The sequence below is a fragment of the Ciconia boyciana genome, chromosome 9 (genome assembly GCF_034638445.1).
Source record: "Ciconia boyciana chromosome 9, ASM3463844v1, whole genome shotgun sequence".
NCBI classification, from domain to species: Eukaryota; Metazoa; Chordata; class Aves; order Ciconiiformes; family Ciconiidae; genus Ciconia; species Ciconia boyciana.
Window position 1 is genome coordinate 26,220,047 of NC_132942.1, and position 24,479 is coordinate 26,244,525.

General features: G+C 38.0%; 1 protein-coding gene across 2 annotated transcripts; it reads right to left on the minus strand.

The window, feature by feature from the left end:
- Positions 1 to 5,596: 5,596 nt before the first annotated feature.
- Positions 5,597 to 24,436, minus strand: PLA2G15 (phospholipase A2 group XV). 2 transcript variants are annotated; one of them, XM_072872656.1, is made up of 6 exons: positions 24,208 to 24,436; positions 16,073 to 16,229; positions 14,472 to 14,590; positions 12,831 to 12,929; positions 12,194 to 12,418; positions 5,597 to 8,286 (listed from the first exon to the last, which is right to left on the minus strand). In XM_072872656.1, the coding sequence occupies exons 1-6, from the start codon at positions 24,356 to 24,358 to the stop codon at positions 7,775 to 7,777; spliced, it is 1,263 nt and encodes a 420-aa protein (XP_072728757.1). In that variant the 5' UTR covers positions 24,359 to 24,436; the 3' UTR covers positions 5,597 to 7,774. The 2 variants fall into 2 exon arrangements, with proteins under 2 accessions (XP_072728757.1, XP_072728758.1); XM_072872657.1 differs by lacking the exon at positions 12,194 to 12,418.
- Between the last annotated feature and the right edge of the window lie 43 nt (positions 24,437 to 24,479).

A 24,479-nucleotide genomic window follows, 5' to 3' on the forward strand; every position in this document is an offset into this window, starting at 1 on the left:
GCCTTACTTGTGCTTTTCCAATTCTCTCCCCCCTCCCACCAGGAGTGGGGAGGGCGAGCGAGCAGCTGCGTGGTACTTGGTTGCCAACTGGGGTTAAACCACAACACATTCATTGCCAGGATACCACACCTGAGCATTTGTTAAGATACTCATCTCTCTAGTAGATACCTTGCAAGTTGTACTGCGAAGCCAGAGCCAAAGTTTGCATGAGACAGAGTTCCATTTGTCTTTGCAAAAATATGCTTACGTGCTATTTCCCAGAAGTGAAATAAATACTGATTTTGATGGCAAAAAGAGTCCCGGGCATGCAGAATTTTAACCCAAGCAGCAGCATATCCCAGGAGAGAAGCTATGATTTTAGATACTGTTGCCAATATTTGAATTCCAAACCTTCCAGGTATTTCCAGAAAAAGTAGATGTATGCTTTCTAAACTTTTCCATGAGAAAGTGATGAAGCAGTTGTAGCCTCAAGATCATGATGTCACTGAGTCTTCAGCAATTCCTCCCATTAAAAATCCATTACCTTTGTAAGCTGTCATATTTAAAACAGAAGATTTAAATGAACACACACAAAAAGCTCAAAAGCCATTGACCACTGAGAAGATCCTGCTTTCTTTTGTTACAAATTCAGAATTTGTAAGCAAGCTTTACAGTTACATGAAGTTGGGGGAAGAAAGGCAGAGTAGTTTGATTTTTCAGTGTATAAGAGTGAGTATACTAGCATATTCCAAAGCATTGGACTAAACATTGACTAAATGTAATGGAGCCCTGGAATTAACAGAAGGCAGGAAAAAGTAAAACTGATGGTCAAGTTCTGCTCAAGGCAATGCAGCAAGTTACCAGAAAGACAGGATTACAACTATTATGAAAATTGCTAGAAGCAATGTCTTACACTCTCTCTCACCAAGCTTTGATTACAGAAAAAAAACCACCAAGAATTACTTTGATTTGGCTTTACTCTTCAATTTTTTGTTCTTTTGTATTTTGTCTTGGATAGCTATCAGATCCATACCCTCAGAGAGTACAGCTGACCTTTCATATTTACTACATTTGAAAGGGTGGATAAAACCTGTTCGTATTGAAAGTTTGTGTCTTTGGACATCCACTGCATTAGTTACCTCCATATTCATGTTTGACAGAGTAGCTTGCTGTCAATGTATTAGTCAAGGCAGAATGAGAAACAGAAGTAGCTGTGCATAAAGAAAAGATATCTTCAGCACAATCACACAGGCTCAGCCATCTTAGTTGCATTGCAGGAGTGGGCAGTTCAACAGTGGTTGTGAAGCCTGAGTAAGAAACAGTGACTGGCTTTAACACTTTTTCCACTGAGGCAGCTAGTCTTTGGTGCATATGATAGGCATGCTGTTGAAGTGCAACAGATAGGAAAATTATAACTCATTTTTGGTTCTCTTAACACATATCAAAAGACATTCAAGATGTGGTCAGATATTGTTGAGGGATTGGGGGGGCATGTTTTATGGTTTTGGTTGGTTTGGTTTTTTAATTCAGTTGTCAAAGACTAGCAAAATCATCGAGTGTTTTTCACTAGTAAGGCTCAATGCTGCACACACAAATGCAAGCTAACTCTGTCAGATGTCCCTGTTTTGCAAAAGCCTAGATTTAAGTTGTTCAAGTCACAGTAGTCAAACTCAGGCTGATATACAAAGTGCATAACATGTGACTTCCCCAAATTCATTAAGTCCATCAAAACTAATAGTCATTGCATAAATTGGGTTGTTGAAGAATCAATCAGTAAGAGAAAGTTTGTAGTTGGATTGCCTTTGAAAAGGCATCAAAATGTGTTTTCTATTTGCATTTTTAATCTACTAAAGTGATTCAATTTTCAAATTTCATTAGGGACTTAGTTACTGCTTTTCATCTTATTTTAGCTTACTGTATTTTTCCACTTTTTCCAGCTTCTGAGCCTTTTTTCTTCTCCTGTATTTCATGCTAAAAGGAGACAGCTCACTTTTTTTGCATCACAAAATTTGCTTTCCTTTACATAAAAGAAATAATTTTGTAACTGGGCCAAGTGTTTATCTAGTCAGGTAACACAAGTACAAAGGTTCATTAGTTCACTAGCCACTCTGTAAAAACTTAAAGCTACAGAAATATTTATAATTTGGCTTTCTAGTACCCTAACATTTAAAATTACCTGCTCCCTTTGAGATTTTCAGCAGTAGCTCTTTAACAGCCCCAGTAACATGCTATGCAGTCTTTGCTTAAAAACCTAAATCTAAGCATTTGCTCCAGTACACAGAGATAGTTCTAGAAATAACAGATTATTTCCTATGATTGTTAGCTGAGTGATACTGATCCACATCAAGCACCTTTAAATGCTGAGGAAGTGCAAGCAGTACTGTAAGTGGTAAGATGTGCTTTAACTGGTAACGAACTGAATAAAACCTGCAAAAGTGCTAGAAGTATAGTATGATACCACTGTTGCTTCCAAATCTGCTGGGGTGGGGGGAGTAACTTAAGCTTCAACTATTTGAGAACTAATCCATAAAACCTGAAATGAAGGTACCTTGCTAAATTATTTCACACAAAATTAGTGATCATCTGTTACATGAGAAGGAAAAGAATTCAGGATTGGGATATTCTGCTCAGATGCTGCATGGTTTAGACCAAGAAGTTGGCAAGCAACATCAATATAGACAAAACCATTAAGACAAACATAACATCAATATTTTGATTTAAAAATTGCATATTAATTTCTTGGATTTCCTGGGCTCATATTACATTCTGCTTTTGCCTGAAGAATGCTGATCTGGGAACTAAACATTCCACTTAACTCTCATTTGTTGATCTGAATGATCACAAAGTAAATTAGTCTTAAAACAAAGGCAACTTAAGCTAGAACTTTGGAGGAAAACTGTAATTCAAGCACAAGAGAAAGTCAACATAATTTCCCAAAAGTGTAATCCCATCATTAAAGTAAGCATTTAAAAATAGCACAGCAAAACAGCATCAGGCAATATGCAACTATAACTTTGTTATTTGAAACATGCACAACCCGAGCTAGCACCAGTGTTACATCAATATTCTAGCATTACACAGGACACCAGTCTTTCACATGGCTTGGCATCACTCTAGCCAGGCCCCATTATCATTCTGTCCCACCTTCCCTGTGCTCTCAGCCTTCCCAGCTTCTTCAAAGAATTGGCACAGTGCTTTAGTGCAGGACTTTCCCCATTTTAATAGGGAGGTGGAGGAAGGCCACATTCCCCTTTCTCCTGCAATCATATGGGGTCAGTGAACCTTAAGGAAGGCATGAACAAGAACTGTACTGGGACAAGATGTCTGATTAATAGGGATCTAGGGCACAAAAGAGGAGCAGCAGTCACTACTCATCTTGTATTAGTCTTTATCATGTAAAAAAAAGCCCCCACAAGGCAAGTTTCAGCCTCATCATTTTTTCTTCCTCAAGAGTTATAAGTAATCATTTGTACTGTAGGTTAGTGAAGCATCCAGGCCAGCCACGAGAGGACTGAAGCTTGCCCAACAGTCTTTTAGATTACTTTGACAAGGGAGATAATTTCCAGGGTTTTTTGCCCAACAGAACCATTGTCTACCGTTAAAAGTTTCTTCAGAGCCACAATGCACTATTTTTAATTGCAAAAAGATTGTTTCATACAACCATGAAACTGTATGGTCAACACGCATGGGTTTGTGGATCAGTTTAGGAACCAACAGTATAAAGGCAACTGCAGGCCTTTAGGACACTTCAGGATTTCCAAAATGATTACCTGAACAGGAGCATGAGGCATCCCTTTTTTCCCCCCCATAGGAGATAAGCAAGAAAGAAGCAAACAAAAGAAATTGAGTAATCTCAGTCCCACATGTCCATAAATTCAAGAACAATTAACAGAGAACTCCAAATGTACCACAAGACAGTAGGTGCATTTGGAAGATGAACCAAGAAGCAATTACTGTGAGAAAATGGGACACCAAGCATCCATGGGCAAGAAAAACAGCAACAAGTTGACATTCCATCTGAGCAGTGAGAAAACACATTATTCACAATAGCAGACAAGCTGTATTAGATCAACTTTATTATGTTATCAAAGTTTGACAATAAAATATTCAAAATCTATTGAACACATTCATACACAAAAAGAGCATATAAAATGCTAGGTCTCAGAATACGTTCTGTACAAAATACTGTTAAGTGTAGAGCAGCAAAGTCATTGCCAAACATTCCCTGAATTTAAGAGGGCCTTGAACACACTGTGCTCCAAGAACTACCTTAATACCAAACATTCCTTCCTTTGGTCTGCAAGTCCTTTGCAATTATTGCTAGTTATTGAAGCCTTCTGTTTTTAACCAGAATCACATAGTGACTCTGAACCTCTTCAGAAGTATTACAATGACAGCCGAAAGCTTCTTCAGCATTTTCTATACATTCTGTCAAAAATGAAACACATTTGGTCCTCAAGACTATTTTTGGTTTCTGAAAATATCCTGGAAGAATAAAACAAAGTAAAAATCATGCAAAGAGAGAGATATGATCGATATGTTTCAGGTATAACAAAGATATGTCAGTAAATTCAAACATTTCAACTGTGCAGTGTGGCAAAGCACCTGAGTTAGTCCTCCTAAGGGAGTGCCACATTCTCTTCTCCTTAAGATTTATTTCAGACCTCTCCCCCAACAAGAATCTAGAATGCTCAAGTGCACATGGCTCTAGCAGGCCTGTAACAGTAATGCTAAATACTCTTGCCTTGTAGAGGAACATGCTGTAGTGAGTAAGCACTTCTCAACATGCTGAGTAAAGTGCTTCGGTTTCAATGACTAGAATAGTGTAGTTTACTTGCTGCATTCACTTTTCAATGAGAACTCTATTCTAATATGCAAGAAACTGAAAATGAAAGGGCTGAAGATGATTTGGTAGAAAAATCACAACTTCTGGACATAAAACAGAACTATAGCCTGCAGAACCATCACATCCAATAAAAATCTCACCAGAAATACTGTGCTTGCTCTAACACAGTACTTAAAACTCAGGTACACACATTCTTGCACAACAAGGCTTTATAGTGACAAACAACATAAAAAACAAAAAAGCCCTTCCCGCTTCATTTTACCAGGTTAACTAACACAAGTTTATTTAAAGAGACACACTCTAGGGCTTGTCTACTAATGGAAAGCTGATTTACAAATCTTTAGGTTAAAAGATACAGTCAACTGATCTCAGAAACACAGTACTAGGTTGCCAAAGTTAGAAAAGAATAAGAGGGTTTTTTTCCCTTTTGGGGCACAAAAATTAGTATTAGAAAAGTAGTCAAGGAAAAAAGAATAAAAAAGAAAGTGCATCTTTTGGAATCATGCATTTTGGAACTTCAAATCCCAAAAAACCCTGAAGCTAAACTCTTGGTATGAGACTGAAAATGCCACCAATTAATGGGTAAGGATCTAAATGAAGCTTAGAAACATTCTTCAGATCAGGTTAAGAACTGTTTACTTGTGTTCTTTTCTCATTTTTTCAGCCCTTGATGCCCATGGTGGTATCCTGCAACACAGCCTCCAGCTCCACTCATTCCAGTGCTTATTAACAGGCATTCTGCTTCAGCAAGAAATACAAATTGTGATAAACTGTTTTCTGTAATTTATTTCTGTTGTAAACTGGTAACATAGCAATTTATTAAAAAATTGAGTCAGACCATAGGAAGAGCTTTATCATCTTTGAGCAGTCTTGGAACACAAGCCTGAAGCTTATCCAGCTGACAGCCCTGCATAAGATAGAGCAGTTGGCTAGAGGACTGGGGGTGGTGTTGGGTTGTGGGGGTTTTTTGGGTTTGTTTTTTTGTTTTGGGTTTTTTTTCTCTTCATTTCAACAGTTACCAGTTACAAATGGCTTGGGGCAACTCAGTACCTACTCTGGAAAAGTCAAGGCAATATTGCTGATGAACTGTAGGTTCCTGGGCAACTGAGGACAAGATAAACATTCCATTTCAAAAATCAGGAAAATGGGTACTCTCCCTCAACAACAGTAATAGGGAAAATGCAGGGGGAAAATGAAGCTACATAAGGAAGTTAAAACCTAGGAAGATATTTAGCTTATCCATGACCCTAGTTCAAGTTGTTCTGGATTTACAAGTCATTTCTGAATTAAAACTTAAAGCCTTAACCTACCTCCTGTGCCAAAACATTTGCATTCTACAGTAACAAAGAGTTCAAGCCTGTCATTTCAACACATCTTATTGATACATTTAATGGCAGCAAACATTTTATGCATGCTACCAAAATAGTGAAAAACTTTACCCTTTAGACAACTGCAGTTTCTTAAGTAATGAATCCTCAATAGTTCTGATGAGCTTCTGAAACTCTTAAAACATTTTTTTCTTGGAGGACCTAGCATTTTGAAAGCATTGAAAATGGTGTTTTCAGAAAACTAAGTGCAGTCTAACTGGGTGACTGGTTTTAAAGCAAGCAAAAGAAAATCTTGGAGTGAAACTATTTCTCTAACAGGACTTCTGTAATCAAGATACTAAATATGATGGCCTTCAGGCTATCATTTCTGTGGAGTTCAGAGTTGAAATTTTTTTTTTAAACATTCAGTAAAACAATACTGTAGGAAATTAACAGAGTTGCATGTTCAGCAATTTATAGAAACATTTAAGGAACAGTGTATCCCAACTGCTTGAAACAGCAATAATAAAACTTGTATTCTATGGAAAATGAATTTTACTCTTAAAATGTAAAGTTTCTTTTCAGCTGAATACAATGTTGATCCAATCACTACTTGATCATTAACTGGATCAGAGCCTAAGTATTTGACTGAGAACAAGGGTTATACTTCATACTGTATTATGCTAGCTTCCATTCCCCACCCCATTTCAGAAAGTTCCCTTTTCTTTTTGAATTAATGCCCACCATCCATTATCATTTCCACTACAGGAGATCATTTTTCACCCAGAAATGCAATTCTGCACGGTATTTGTTTGCTAGTATTCAATTCAATGAGCTTTAATTTATGTGCTACTCCACACAGCTACAGTTATTGCAACACCAACCACTGTTTAGCTTCTTTCCCTCATTGATAAATAAAGCACAAGGTGAGAATTCCTCAGACTCCAGATTGTATGTAATCAGGTTCTAGAAGTTGATGAGCAAACAATTTCTTCTTCTAAAAAACCCAAAAAGGTACCTAATAAGAAGCTTCAAGTAATTCACACATCTTTTTTTCCCCAAAAACTGTAATAAAAGAAAGGCTAGATTATGACAAAGGTAGTACAGTACAAGGCAGACCTCTTCCCTATCTTACCTAGTAGATATGCATATTTACAAACTAAGGTACTGGGAAGTGTGGATCAGAATATGCAAAACCCTTTAAAAAGTTTACTGTGCTTCCATGATTAATATCATGCCCTTTTTTTATGGTCATCTGAAATTGCAATCCTTCCTAGCCCTCCCACTCTAAACCCTGCAAAGACTACACAAAGGAACTTGGATATCTATGATTCTATGTAGTATGTGCCAAGGGGCTGCACAATCTCCAAACAAAAGTCTGTATGAATATTGGACACAACACCAGAGGCACCAAAATGCATATTTGGCCAAATTTGCAGAATGTGAAAATACCATGAAGCATCATAAACACAAATCAGAGACAATGATCATTTAGGACACCAAACAACTTTTGAACACAGCCTTAAAAAAACAAACACAAAATAAATAATTCAAATATCTAAATATCAAGGGATTAAAAGGCATTTTCCCATATTTAAGGGAAGGCATCACAGGTGAGGAAAATAACTGTCAACACAAAGTATCACAAGTCAAAAAGCAGCTTTTTCACATAGGAGATAGTAGTATCATTGGATAGCATTTGAATATGCTCATTTCCTGAAAGCTCAAATATCACCACTTCCTGTTTTTGCATGTCCACCCACTTCTGACACTGCAAGGCACTCTGTAAGTTTACTGTACCATCCCCATCGCTGTAAAGAATCTTGGGTTCTTTGTCAGGAAAACTTTCATAATGGAAAGAATCAGGTGTTTCCACACCAGTACCATAAAGACAGTGTATGCGCACACCAGGTGGTGTCATCTGGTAGACCAGGGGTTCAGTGTCTTGTCTCATGAGCCAGCCATCTTCAAAATTGATGTCCCTGTAGAATTTTTGGTAATCACAAACAGTGTAGTTAGCTGTAGGCGTGCTTACAAAGACCTTATCTGGAGGCCATGTGTAGTTGTAGGGGAGCATCCAGTTTGTGGAAACTGCTGATCTCTGCTGGTCTCTAATCTTGAGGGAACTGATAACAGGTATTCTATTGTTGTCACCTTAAAAAGAAGTGGAATTTCATTATACACAAAGCAATGCATGAATCTCAACCAGCAGCAATTACTACCACTCACAGTGATAACATGAATAAAAAGATTATTCCCTTTGCTTACAGTGACAATTTGAGAAGTTTTTCCTCATTTATGATTGTCTGTATAATTAACTTCTGCAAACTAACTTCTGATAACTTACAAATTTAAATACAAGTTGATGAATGAATGACAAACCAAGAACACTGCTGCCTTTCCAATATGCTCCTTTCTAAAGGCAAAAAGATTTCCTATATTAGCCAAGTATGAAATCAGCTTTTATTAGGCATTATTTATACCATTGGTGAGTCTTGTCTTAAATGCTCTTATGGAAATGTGTTTTACAGTGATTCTGGTACCTAGGTCATGTTTTTGCTGAAATAACAGATAAATACTACTATCCACACACATGTAAGAACTCATGAAGAGACTTTATAGGCTTAACAAAATGTTTAAAATTTTGCACATTCAAAACAGAGTAGTAGTATTTCATTCAGGATAGCTATAAAAATGACTATAAGGTTTATTTACCATTTGGCATAGTGTTTTACCAGTTTATACACTCCCTTCGTAACGAAGCCTAACAGAACATGCCTACAATTGAAAGAAAATGGCAGACTCTTAATAGTTACCTAAAAAGATACCTTGTCATAAAAGGAAACAGAAGGAAAGCAAGTATTACTGTCTCTGCTTATGCTATCAAGTAAGAATGCTGCACTCAGTGACCAATTCAGTCTCTATACGTAGTATTTCAGCAAAAGAAGAGTTAGAGCTTGTTAGCTTCTGGTGGGAACCATGGAAAAACTGCCAATATCAGCATCTTCCTTTCCAGTCAGCATTTCAACACTGCTAAAATACTCATGTTGCTCAGAACACAGGTTTTCTCTAATGTAGCACTAATATTTTCTAGCAGCTCTGGTAACAAACTACATCTTTGCCAGGGCACAGGGGGACAGACAAAACCAACAATTCTTGAAAGACCAGCTGATAACTACTATACTTGGGAAATGCTTTCAGCTGGCCAAGCTTTTCCAAGGCATTACATTTTCTTAATATAAAAGTCTAGAGAGCTAGAGCTTATCAATAAAGGTCTTAAATTACCCAATAAACTACAAAATTGTTACATTTACCAAATTTAGACTTACTCTTACTTCAGAACTAGTGTTTGACCAAAACATTTCAATAATTTTTTTGTAGACATCAAGTCCATTGTTTTCTTAGCAGTTTGTTCCAAAGATGGCTCAAACTAACACATGACTAAGTTATAATTTATATGCATCTTTCTTCATATTTTAACCATTGTTCTTGCATCTTCACAAAAGTAAAAGCTGCTTAATAAGTGGCAGACATAGCAATTAATAGAAACAAATTTAAAGAAAAAAAAGCCCTGAGACAGATCCGAGTTTATTTTCATGGTGACTGTCTGATCAGACCTATTTTCCATTATCACAACAGCTGGCACACCTCAATTCTTTTGTCAGCTGAACCTGGAATCAGATTTTTGTTTATTAGGTCCAGGTGGTTACAGCATGTAGTGATGCAGGTCAACCACACCATAAAATCTGAAATACTGAAACCAAAACCACTATTCCTGAAATAGCACCAAAGTATATTTTTCAATTCCGTAAGGTGGCAGTATTGCTTCAGCAAGGAGACCTAAAGCACAGTCTTTAATGCCACCTTTAGGAGGGCTATATGGAGGCATTACTAGTGTAACTCTGAAACAGATAAAAAGGAAACTCAAAAGAGCACAGCCAGAATCACAAAGGTCCTGAAAAAATGTGTTTCATATTACTGTGTGGTATAAATACTTAACTGTGCACACTCACTACTAAGCTACTGAATACTACTTGGCAGTTTTCAGCAAAGAAAGCCCAAGTTCTGAATTGAACAATGAAGGGAATGTGTACAAAATTTATTTCCAGTAGAATAAGCAAACACAGAACCTGAGTATTCCAGCCTTCTCTTACAGGACTGTTACAAAATGTTTATCAAATCCTTTACTTTTCCCTGAAGTGCAGAAGTACTGTATGGCCAAGACCATGCTTAAGTCAGCAGGCATAACATTCATTGACATTATAGTGAACAAAATATTAGGTCTAAGGAAGACACTGCTAGCATCTCAAGCTGACAAAAACAAACAAACAAACCACCACAGTGAACTTTGTGTCTTTACTCGCTGTAGTGGGAACATCCTCACTTTATTGGCACTGGAATTGTAATGACGTAATAATTGATCCTGCAAAGCACATGAATAAGTAGCAGAAAGTATCACAGAAGATCTAGAGAAAATAATTCCTCCTGTGTATTGTTTACCACTTTGATAACACAACTGTGGATTTGACTTGAAGTTCCTAGCCATTACCATATTATAAACAGGAACGGGAACAGAAAGAATGCATTCATAGCTTTTCTTGCCTTTCCTGCAGCAATCTGCATACTAACACCTTGATAATGTCAATTTTAGAAACTCTTTAATAAATTAATGTAATCCAAGTGTTAATGCCTGATGGTGGTGATTTACTACAGACATTTGAGACAGAATTAGCCTAAAAATGTGCATTCTGATATTATGTTCTGCTCATTTAACTTTCCTACATGATTCTTAAATTTCTGCTCTAAAACATGGAGTTTAGTACAACAGACATACAGATTAAGAGATGCGACTACATTTTAGTAGAAATTTCACTATTCATTATGCATTTGTTAGCACATGCTAGCCGCTTTGGATGAGATGTATTAGAAAGGATACACAAGATATGAAGCACAAAGGTTGAATCCAACAGAAATCTGTGACTATGGAATTTTATATAATCATGTGGAATTTTATGAAGGCAACATAAACATTGCTCACTCCCTTACATTTCTGTAGCATGCAAACTTGTCATACAAAGCCTGTGGGAAAAGGAAAATCAATTTTTACAGTGCCATTGCAATAGATTTAACAATGTATAACTCAACACAAACATCCAATTTAAGTTTTCTAATTAGTAACTGAGCTGTGCACTACTATTCAGAATCAAATGCCTTTGCTAAGCAAAGTATTCTTGGATCTGTCCATGCATGGCTGGCACTTGCTGTGTGTTCTGCATTTTGATGAAGTCCAGTTTCTGATGTCAGCTTTGTTTAGGAAGAAGACAGTGATATCCAAAGTTAACAATTCAGAAGCAAGTTAAAAATAAGCAAGCCAGAAACATCATGAACTAAATGTCAAAGCACATGAAATAATTACGGTATCACATGATGGGGTAAGTGAACTTTTTCCATCAGTTGTTTGCAGTTACTTAGGGAAATACGTTATGCTGCTTTATTCAATTTTTTTTAGTCTCAGGCATATCCAGTATGCTAAACCCAAGATCTCAAAGATTCACTTTCCTTATCTGTAGAGTTATAACTTTTGACAGGCATTTGTGCTGTGGGCACCACTGCACCACCATGTCTACAAGTTTCCTTTAACATGAACCTCAAGTAGCTGTGTGATCTTTAATCTAAGGAAACTACTGAATGCTCTGGAGTCCTTGTTACCTTTGCAATATTGAACAGAGAGCAATCAGGCTGGAGGCAGAAGTGACAGAAATAGAAGACACCAGGCCAAACAGCAGATGACACAACAATCTACTGAAAAGAGGTTAGGAGAGGTCAAGAGGGGACACAGGTCCTGATTAAGGCATATAAAAACAAACTTAGTCCACTCCCATGAACGTAAAGAATTAGAGTCTGGTCACAAGGCTTGAAACATCAAGTTGCCATCACTTATGACAAAATTATTTTTAATTTCATAGTACCTTAAACTCTCTAACTCCAGTCTTACAGTTAACAGGCTAGTTAGTATCTTGCACTACTAACAAAATACATTGCAAACCCTCAAATTACCTACCTGAAGCCAGCACACGGAGAGTTTTAGCCACTCCTCCCCATGGAGCACCTAATGACACATAATCCTTTATGTACTTGTCTTTCCAATCCTGAGTCTGATGGTTGAGGAAGTAGAGGGTGTACATATTACCCATACTGTGGGCAATTAAGACAACAGGACTTCCATACTGCTCATACATTAGCTCTATCATCTTGCGAAGGGCCACAAAATAGGCTCCATTCTCATCTAAAGTAAACATATGCAGATTACACAGTTATAATTATGAATTGTGAATGCTGAACTTCAACACAATTCTTTAAAAGGTTATTTTTTGAAACTGTCTATAGAATTAATAATGCAGAGCTTAGGAATTCCAGTATTAAGTGGGAGGGGTGGGTGTTTTTGTGGGGATGTGTTTTGGCAGTGTGGGTTTTTTGTTGTTTTGTTTTTAAGCAAGTCAAGTAGCAAGTTGTTTAAAGCAAAAAAAAGAAACCACACAACAGAGCTTTCATCTGGGTCCAAGGGTATCCAGGCCCCAAGAACTAGTCAAAATTAAGGTATTAAGTATAATTGTACAGGTGGGATGGGAGAAGAGACCCAAAACATTTTTTGACTCTCCCAACCAGCAAATTTTTGTTCAGGTAACAACGTTATTTACTTGGTGCCTTTCGCCAGTCATAAGGTGCTCCTCTTACATCTTCATCACGTTTGTAGCCCCAGTCTACTAAACTCTGCACCAGCATATAAAAGTAACTGCCTGTGGACATTAGATAAGAGAGAAACAGAATGGTGAAAAGATTAGTATTAGAAGCAACCGTCAAACGCTATCGCAAAACAAACTAAGTTCTGGAGGCATTATCTCTGATGCCATATATATATAAGTTAAAACTGTAGTCTTAGTCTTTGACAATCTAGAAAGCTGCATATTCAACAAAATGTGTTATGCTCGCTGTCCCCCAAAAGTGAGAGAATATCATTATTAAAAATTCTTACTCGTTGGCTGATCTATCAAACAAGTGTGGTAGCAAAGCGTGGCATACACAGAACGGATAAATTTTCCTCAGCAGAAATGTGTCTTACCCTTGAACTGTAAAGAATACACCTCAGAATTACTACATTAGAGTCCTAGCTTTTGTTGCTTGCAAATTAACTTCAGGTAGGGTATAAAATACATTCATCAAGGCTGGCCTGGACTTCACCAACATCTGTTCTTGGAAACAAATGCTTACAGTGTACCCCAGGGCAAAGTTCTGGAAACTACCCCAAAACTATTTCTCTGTCTATCAGGTAGTGGACTAAGACTGAAGTGACTAAACATAATGCTTTAATAGCAAAGAAGGGAAACATTTGCAGGCTGGCTATATATTGAAACATGTTACATATTACAAGCTTTGACACATAATTGTATTACCACAATTAAATGCATCTAGTAACAGTTGAAAAAATTAACTGTCAAAACATCCTAGTCTTGAATGCTTATCACATAGTCCCTGAAGTGAACATAGGCGATTTTAGATATGGCCCTGTTCTAGTTGTAAGAGTCATCTAGTGAAGATCATTAAGCACATTACTGCCCTTTTGGGGATTGCTCCCTACAGAAAAGAAAAAGAAATCCATGCTATGAAGCATGTGAAGCTCAGTGCATTACTGACTATTAAAGTTACTTAAATCTTCATCCACAGCTAACAACTCCTCACAAAAGCTTATCAAATTCAGTGTTTTCTGAAAGATAACTTCTACAAAAACAGCAAACAAAAAACCCTGCAAACACATTACTGCAGAAATCTTTTGCAGCATAAATGTAACTATATAATTATTCTGACACTGGCAAAAGACAAGGAACTACAGAGTGTGGTACTGTATCTCCCAAGCCCATTAACTCATTAAGGCCAAAGAACATCTTACTCCCAACTAAGCTGAAATAAAGTGTTTTTATTTTGTTTTTGCTTGTCAAGCTTCAGTTACAGAATTTTCTACTCAACCCATCTCATTTTCCAAAAGTGTCCGCCTTCTCAGTGCCTACTCCAGTTTCATCCAGGGAACTTAAATTTAGCACAAGACTAAATAACATGGAATCTTCTTGTCTCAATCTATCAGGCCAAACAACAGACGAAACAATACAATGCAATGAAAACACTTAAAAGCAAAGCGAGCCATGTACTACCCTACTACAAAAAAAGTCCGTTTTTCTACTTCTAAACAGAACTGTAATTTGAAATCACATTTCAGTAGCTTGTATAAAGACACACTAGAAAAATCCTACAAGTGACAAAGCACTTCAGACACAGCTTGTACATACCAACGCTCCTTTTACTTGGGTCAAGGAATTCCAAGGAAAACGTCTGCCCAAAACCTGGGACTCTGATATCCACTCCATCTGGTGGTTCTGTAATCTTACTTGTTCGATTATATACCAGCCTGGGAGGGGGGAATAAAAAAAGAGAGAAAAGCATGAAACATGTCATATTACCACGACAACTCTCAGCTACATTGGGTCTTACATTCTAAGTGCAGTAACAAGAACTTTAAGTGCTATTACTCAGAAGAAAAAAAACCAAACCAACCTACAGGCAGACATGATAAGGGTACTCTAATGGCTAAGAGGTTACACAATGCAAACAATGACTTTAATTATTTTAATGCTTTACATGTAGAATCTGAGACCCATCTTCTCTATAAAACTGAGTATACAGAATTGTGGCTGAACTTCAACTTCAGAATATAAGCTACTTTATATAGTTCCATATCATTTCACTTTATGTCAAGCCACATAATGGAGAAAACTTGTCAAGAACATAAGAATGTGGCAGTAGAAGATAAAATACCTGTAAAATCAGATATCAGAAAGACTCCTAGATAAAAATAATTCATTTCTGTTTAAGAAGAACATCGATACCAGCATAAGGGAGTACTTGATATTTCTTGACTAATAACAATTGGTACCTCAGGAAACAGAGGTATTGAGTGTTGATACTTCTCAAATCAATTTGATATATGAAGAATCTGGAGCATTGGGTCGGGGGGGGGGGGGGGTGATGTTGTTGTTGTTGTTGGGGGTTTGTTTGGTTTTAATACCATATCAATACAATTGCCATTTCTGAATGCAAGTTTTTACCCCTAGATGGAGTCTTAGAATCTGACTTGATACTCAAATCATCACACACCAAAAATCTCTCTATCCTGTAAGGCATATAGCAAGACTTAAAGCAGAGGTACAACTACACAACAGCTTGGTATATTCACATAAAAGAGCAACATGCCAATACAATATTTTTAAATTGTACAAGCTAAATACTTCTTGTTTTCATAAAGATATTTATATGATTTTTACAGGAACGCTAATGATGCAGATTAAACAATGAAACAGTCTGGAAGCTTTAAATTAGGCAATGTTTTAAACCAAAATAATTCTGGAAAGAGACTTCCAGACTGCCCTTGAAGGGCCTCACGTCTGAGCTGCCCAGGAGACTGCTCTCCAATGACACATTGCCAGCAAAAGTGCAAGCTCACACTCCTCCTGCCTGTCCCCTCTGTGCTGCCCAATATACCTCCTTCCCCCTTGCCTCATCAAAACTTCAACTTAAAGAAGCAGAAAATGTTCTGGTTTATATAAGCCAACAGAAGTGTCTGATAAGTGCCCAAACCAACACTGGGTAACTGGTAGGAGAGAAAGTGGAAGAAACTAAGAGAACCTCCACTTTTCATCAGTGATGAACAGCTACCTCAGATGCAACAGAGCCACATCTTCCAATTCATCCTGTTACTCTGCCTAGCAGAATTCCAAGTCATTTCTCTCACTGGTCTTGAATCAGAAAAGAAAGTTTAAGGCAGGCATTCTGTAGAAAGCACGTCAGTCTAAGGAAAGGAGATAACTGCAGAGAGCAACATTTCTGGTCTTACCTGATATTATCAATCCAACAGTCAATTATGACAGGCAGAAGCAATTCTAAATTCAGCCAGAGTGTAAAATAACTGTCTGTCTTCTTAGAGCAGAGATAGTGCACTACTGATGGCTTATCTAACTTTGCTTCCAACTGATTACCTAAGTCCCCCGGAACTGAAAGATATAAAAAGGAGACACTTAAAATTAAAGTGTTATCATTTTACATTATAATATACACATCTTAATACTGTAGCCCTCATATGCAATATCACTGCATCCAGAGATACCATTAAGTTTTGTAACTGGATAAAAAAATATTACATAAGAACAAAGTACTGCATGCACATTTGCCACTGAAAATATTTAGATTTTCAAAAATCATTAGCTGAGGAACCACCATGTAAAATAATTCTGGATCAACAGTTCATAACTTCAAAAAGCAGACTATGTAGGAACAGATCATGCTAGGCCTTAGGTATGAAGAACAGATGGTCTCAGATGTTATCTGTGTTTTGAAGTCCAAACTGAATCTTTCTAAAAGAATTTTTTTTCCCCTGAGTATTACAACTGCACATGCAAGTCTTTCTGTTCTCTTTAAAGGGTTGCCTGCAAACTATCCATTTGACATTAAAAAAAAGTGAAAAGTGAAAAAAGCTCCATTTGTGTTTTTTATTTTCACTTCTTCACCTCCAACTGCTACCATAATAATCCAAATATAGTTTCATATCCTTTCCATTCAGATTTGGATGCAACAACAGTTTTGATGTTAACTTTTTTTCTTGATACATTGCATCAGTAATACTTGGAGGGAAGGGTCTTGTATTTGCACTTTCTCTGAAGTACACCGTTCTTGAGGCATACACTGAATGCCAGTATTCCTTTGATTAAGTTTTATTTTCCTTTATTTATTTTAAATACTAGATGGAGACAGGAATAGTATTTCTAAATTAGAACTAAGCTTAAAAAATGCTCTTAGAACTTTCAGCAGCAAGTTTCCAGAGAAATTTCTTACATTTGGTTGTTTAATCATTTTTTCCTCAAGAACCAGAAAGGCAAAGATACTTCAGTAACTGAAACGTTTCTCCGTATTAGAAAAATTTAGGAGTTTGGCACTTCTTAAGGGTTCCCCCTGCCCCTTTCAGCTCCACACACCCCCACCTTTTCTGGGTGTGCATAACTGTATCCTATTTGCTTGTCAATGTTTAATTTTGAAGTTTTTTAAGGCAGGCCTACCCATATGGTTGCTTTTTTCCCCCCTCACTTCAGTAAATTATTTAATCAAAACAGTTTAAGTCCTATAGAACACTGATACTTAGCAATGGTTTAAAAAAAGAGATAATGTCTTTTAGTGGAACACTTAATTTAACTGGAAAGCCAGATATGCCTTCAGAGAAACACTTATTGCAGAACTGAAAAAGGACAGAACTTCAGACTAAGTATAGACTTTAGAACCTTCAACCACTGTAGGTTATGCCCCACCACAAAAGCTATACCTCAGGATTTCTTTATTAACTACCCCTACTTTCTCATTAAGTTTTTAGTGGTTTTATTTCTGTGGTCTTAAGTGAAATGTTAAAAGACCCAGTAGCTGACCACAGTTTATTTTAGGTCATATTTCAAGGACTCTGATATACTGGAAAGCATAGTAAGGGAGATTATAGTATTGCATCACACCCTAGAAAGAGTTTACTGAAGTTCAGTCTTGTAACCTCACAAAATGCCATTTAGTTATTGCTTATAGAACTATAAGGCAACAGCTTGTTCCACAGTCTCATGCCTGTGTTGTATGAGTGCTCCTGATTAGAAAAGGAACAGAACATAATTCTATTTATATCAATCATTCACAGCTGGCCAGTTTCAGCAGCAGACCTGCCAAGAACAGAACAGGTTTTGTCTTCAGTTTCAATGCAAAAGAAAGTAGAAGAGTGACATTTTATTCTACCCTGGAATCTCATTTCCTTGGGTAAAAATCAAGTTCTTCCAGCAAAGATACCTTTCAAAAAACTTAGACAAACATCTGGAGTATCAGAGTTCTAAGAACTTGCTGGGTTTCCAAACAGCACTCAAATAGTCACAAGCGCTCCTGCTCAGAGTATGAAGACTCACAACTGAAGAAGTTTAAGATTATAATCAAGATACATTTATCAACAAGAGTACTGAAAGCAGGAAACTGTACAAAGTAACGGAGTGATCTTAGATTAACTGCAAGTTTAATTTGATTAAGATATTTTTATCCTCAAGCTTCTTGAGGACAGAGGCTGTGCTCCTGTGTCCAGTTCAGAGCAGAAGATAAGAAACATTACATACTAATTTCTACCCAAGGGATGACAAGGAACAAGTTGAAATGTGGTAATTTATTTAATTCCAAACAAAAGATAAGGGGCAAGTTCCACCTGTGCCAAGATACAGTACTGCAGTTAAAAAATAGTCTCATGTACATGTATAGTGCCTGGGTTTTTTTTTTAATCCCTGCTTTATAAACAAAAAAAAGTTTTCAGGTTTGTATTTCCATACTAACAGTGAAACTCCTAATTACTAATTCACAACTTGTGTTTTATTTTCTAAGGTATATTCTGCAAGCTGAAGAGAGTTCATGGTGAAGCTATAGGGCACAAAATGCAAATTTTGATTTTTCAGATTGTGGACAAAAACACGCAAGATCTTCAGTCCTCACCCCACATAATTTAATGTTAATTATTTACATCTTGGCTGAATAACTACATAGTAGCTTTTTGATAAGTAACAGGTTAAAAAAGATCACACTGAAGATTAATTCTGTAGGATAAGGACATACCTTTCTGAATTTTCTGTGACGGAATTTGAAAGCAGTAGAAAAAAGCCACATTTCCATTTGCTTTCAGACCATACACAGAAAGCATCTGTGGGCAGAGTAATCTTTAAGTAATTTTTCTCCTCATCCTGTCATCTACCATTATCTGTAGTTTCTAAGCCTTTTTGCTAGAAACATTATAGAAAGTTCTTACTTTTTAAAGCCTGCAGACTGACCCCATAAATGTACAAAATAACTGACAAGTGAAGTTCTGCAAAATACAGCAGCACTAGTTAAAACTGGATGTCCAAGAAAAGATCTCAAGAAGTACCCTTGCTTCCCTAATTTGCAGTTGTGTCATACATGTATTGACTTCTGAGCTGCAACATTTGGAAATATAAGGAGATTTCACATTCAGCAGAAAAGTGTTTCCATCAGATTTGATGATTTATCAGTTCTAGCATATTCTCATTTTTCACAAAGATGGTAATCCAACAGAACTCATTCTAATACATCGATAAGCCCAATTCACTTCCAATATTATAGTATCCTTTGCTGGTTTTTGTCTCAACAGCCCTGACAAAACTAGTAGATCTCCTTCTGGGATGTGTTCTTGTTTGATTAAAATTTACAGGAAGCACATTTACAAATTTCATTTGAGACTTTAAAAGAGGTTACAGACTTTTCCAAGTCTGGGAACTACAATAACTAGCTTTAGGATACACTGATACTCCTGCCTATCACTATGCTTAAGTCTTAATGACTGATTCACAGTTCCCAGCAGAAGACAATAAGCAAATTGCACCCTGGAAAGTGACTTGCCTTAATACCGCTCAGGAAACAAAGAGAAAAGAATGTTCAACAAAAGGCATGAATAAGGGTATTTTAAATTTAATTTGGAAAAAAGATAGTAACTATATAATAACTAGGGCGGGGGGGGGGGAAGCTATTGTTTGTGTGGCAAAGAGGGTACATTTTTACTATATCTGAAATGCAAATGCCTTTGTATATATATCAACTATTGTAACTTTAACTGCTATAATTTCCTCAAATAACTGTCATCTTTTTGGTTCTATAAATTAGCCTTCCTTCAAGATGAACCAAGTTTTCCAGAAAATTAATTTTAAACTCTGACCACAGTTCTCTAAGGAGAATGTCTCGAAATAGCTCATAGACTCAATGACAGACTGCCACAGAAAAGGCTTGTGTTTAAAATTAGGAACAAGAAAGCAAACAACATCTCACATGATACTCCTAGATACCTCAGATCACATGAGGCATAAACATTTAAATCACTCCTGACATCTAGCCAGCTGACCACACAAACACACACACCTCAATTAACAGTCAGCAGGAATTCACAGACAAACCTCTTTTGCATGTAAATCAATTATTAACAAACTTCATTTAGGTGTCTTTCTAGAAAACTTTAGCCAAGTACCTAACAAATTGTTTGCAGAAGGTATCAGAACATTGATATAGTAATTGTGTTGAGTCAGCTCTAAAAGGTAAAGAGTTCAGTGAATCCGCTGCTGATCTTATAAGGACAGGTTATCAGCTCCCAAAATTGATAAGACATGAGATGGTCCATCGATAATCACTGCATACTATATGAGAAAATTAAGGAGGAAGAACAGCCACAAAATAAAGGAACTTCTTATTACGAGCATTAGAAGACAAGTGTGTTGAATATATAACTAAACTGATAAGAGAAATGCAAAAATATTATAATTGCATGTAAACATGAAGCAGATATCCAGAAGTACTTGCACAGAATATATATATCTATCTCTATTTTTAGCAGATATTGCCAGTAGAGCAGAGGTATTCCATAGGTTGTCCTGGTTCTTAAAAGGAGATTTTCCTGTATGAATATGCTGTCCTGGCTGAATAGGAAACTCTTTTAAAAAGGCATGAAAGCAATTCAGTATCTTAAGTAGTCCCCTTTTCCCCTAAAAACACTTGAGAGAGGAACTCCAAGACAATCGCCTTACATTTTAATGAGCATTGTGTCTTTGATATAAGCCTTCAGGGAGGACTCTGGAAGTAAGGTTTTGACTTTTACCTCATGTGTCTTCTCTAATGCCACTATTATATGAATACTCTTTGATGCTTTGTTATTTAAATCTCAGGGAAAACAGCAATTGCATTGCAGTATTTTGCTGTCAGTTACTACCCACATCAGTTTGGTCCCTGGTCTTGCTCCCTTGGTATATACAAACATGATCTTCAGGCATAGTAGCTCCTGCTACTAAGGCACCATTTGATGATGCACAGACCAGCTTAAAAAGATAACCTAATCCAAATGGAGTGGTGCCGCTCTCCACATTCCTTGTGCCAGCTCCTCCATTAACATAACTGAACTACAAAGTTAATCACTTCTTCCTCAACAGGTTACTTTTCTCATGCTTTAGCAAGACAAATGACTCCAGAAAGTGGCCAATAAGCAGGCACAAGGAAAGCTGGGGGAGCACTAGTGAGCTATTAGATTGGCTTAGCTGTTTCACAGAACCACACTTCACCTCAGCCAGTTATGGGGCTCTGCAAATCTCAGATCTGTTGCTACCACAACTACAGCCAATAGTTACAAGGTTGTATTCAAGCAGCTCATTTGTTTTCAGATTTGAGACTCCTAGAAGCAGTATCTTTGTTAGTACCTGGAGAGCAGAACAAAGTTACCCATATACAAGCAACATCCTGTATTTTGCAAACTGCTGCTCTACTTCCTCCTCCATTACTTGGGTAAGCACAAGTTTCAACTGCAAGTGGGGTCATTACACAAAAAAGTTGAGAGCAAGTTGCACTGGGTCTTGTGACCATCACTGGTCTAAAACATTTATGAAATGATCATTATGTTGACAACATTCCTTTAAACAGCATTCCTTCTTTCTTTATTCCTTAAGATCAGATGGCCAACTTGCCATGCACAGAATAAGACCAAACTTGTTAACTCTCCTTTCTACTTAAGGGTTTTAACTTCCAAGCCCCAAGGGTGAATGCTTAGATCATGAGACCATATTTACTGAAAGATAAACATATTTAAAAACTGACACATATGAGGACTTAAGGGTCTAGGTGCTAGCCTGATAAATCAGGAGGATCAGCTCTGTATCTCCCCTCTTGTATGGGCTCCCAAAACCATCTCACACTTGCACAGGCAGCCTTGCATACACCTCTCAATCTCCTTTTGCATTTGTGATTCCGGTGCAAAGTGTTTTTCTCCCCTCTCCCAAACATCTGTGCTAAGCCAGCACTTAGAATGCCTCCCTAAATGATTCTCCTAAACCCTTCTACCATCCTCATCACAGTAATTCCTAAAAAGCTTATCTTAACGTGTCACATACGCAAGAAGGGTGAGGAAAAGGTCATGAAAAGTTAACTAGAATCAAGATGAGAACATTTCTTACAGAACCAGTGAGTGACCGACAGTCACTCCTTCCTCTCCTTTATTTGTTTGACCTTCACTGCTCATGTCATGTCTAATTGAAGCTAAGCTCTTAGTGCAGGTGTTTTTATGACAGTCATTTCTATACATCACAAAAACATGGTATTTTACATTAGTAAGTTACAGCAATCACTCCCTAAGAGCACCTACTTTCTCAAACATACAGGCAACCCAGAAAAATTATTTGTGTTAAAATCCATTGAATCTTCACTTTCTGGGCAGGTCAGGACTGGGCAGCAGAAAACAGCAAGTTTTAAAATGCAGACATTGACTAGAATAGTAAGAGATGCAAGTTCTGTAGTGTTTGATGAAAATTCACTTTAACAGCAAGAAAGTCTGTGTTTTAAACCACTCACTGATGGGTGTGTGCTCAGCCACGCAGTAGTTACCAGAATGTCTCTTAGGAAAACAAAATGTAGTTCAGCCATGGTTTTTAAAAGCATCCTTAGGGAACATATATACTTACAGTAGACCCATCAGTAGTAACTCCATGTTTCTAGAGTCACTATCCCTTTATTCCAATTGCTTTTAAGTCTTCTTTGATTCCTTCATAGCTAGAGTTGAATATTGGATCAGCAACTAAAACGCTATCACCTTTGTCATCAAGAAGTTTGCACTGGAATAAGCACCAAAGCTTATTGCTAAAACCCAGCATTACAGAGATGGGATAAAACATTGCTTCTAACCTTCACAGACAGAACTCAAAAGAATTTTGTTCACATTTTAACTCCAGCCTCTTAGGACATCCTTTTGCAGTTTCTTCTTCCAAATCTACATCCTCTCAGTTAGTTCAGCCATCTATTAATAACTGAATTTGTACATGGTGGTCCCAAGATACACAGCATCTTTTAAAGAGTTCTTGTTTAACGTTTACCCTTTTATGTCAGAAGTTTGTGACAGTAGTAATAAAGTCAACAGCAGAGCCTAAATTATTATAAATAAATGGAGCTTAAACTGAACAACATGCCAGTGATTATCCTTTTCCCAGTATTTTTCCCATTTTCTCACTTCTTCTTCCCCCTTTATTATCAAGGTTAATCACATAAGAACACACAGCATACTGAATACATTCACAGGACTGACTACTGATATTAATATCACCAAATGCACTTAATTAACATATTAGAATGCTTAAGAATTACAGTTTTAATAGTCAAGTTATTAAAACACTTAAAATTTATTCACAGTTCTTCATATCAATGGATACAAAAAAGCATCTAACAAACGTTACATAGTAACCATTATATGAACACTTTCTACATATTTGTTACAAACTATTTTGTGTTAACAGGTGAAACCACAGGCCAGTAATCAATATATTCATTTTCTATGTTGTGTGATGAAAAAAACATCTTATTTTTAAAGCGCTTGTAGTTTGACCACTGTAACATCCAGTCACTCCTCTTTCCACATCTGATTCCAACCTCCTTTATGAAAGGTTCATATAGAGTAAAAACTTGAGAAGTGAGGGTCTGGTTTTAGTTAATGAGCTAAGACCGTATTTAAGCGAGCCTTGTTTTTCCCATACCCACTGACAAGCAAATGCAACTTAATATTTTCAGGATGCTTGTGCCCCCCCTCCCGTGTGATGCGAGGTACCCGCCCCCCCCCTACCCGGGCCTGTATTTTGCGCTTTCGCGGCCGGGCCAGGGACGGGGCAGAGTTACGGAGAAGACGCTCCGTGCCCAGCGCCAGCGCCCCCCGGTACCCGCAACAACCGAGGCGCTCATAAAGCGGGGCCGCTCGGCGAAACGCCCCGGAGACCCCGGGCAGCAGCGGCGGCGGCCAGGACGCGCACCCCCGCGGCTGTGCCCGCCGCGCTCCGCAGCGCCCCAAGCCTCCCGCCGCCTCCCTGCCAGGGGGGCAACAGCGGAGGCAGCGGGATTGACCAGGCTCTACAGCGCCCGACGCACGCACCGCCGCCCCCCGGCTCTTACCCAGCACCACGGGCGGCCCCGCGGGCCGGCGGCGCGGCAGGCACCCGCCGCCAGAGCAGAGCAGCAGCAGGAGGAGAAGTAGGAGAAGGAGGCCGAGGAAGGGACTCCCTCCCGAGCGCGGGAGGAGCCTAGCGCCGGCCGGCGGGACCATCACCCCAGCACATAACCCCGGGGCCGGGAGCCACCGCCACCCCGCGCCGGACGCGTCGCTCGGCCGAGGCTGCCGCCCGGCCCGGCTACAAAAGGCCGGGCTGGGCCCGCCCCGCCGGCAG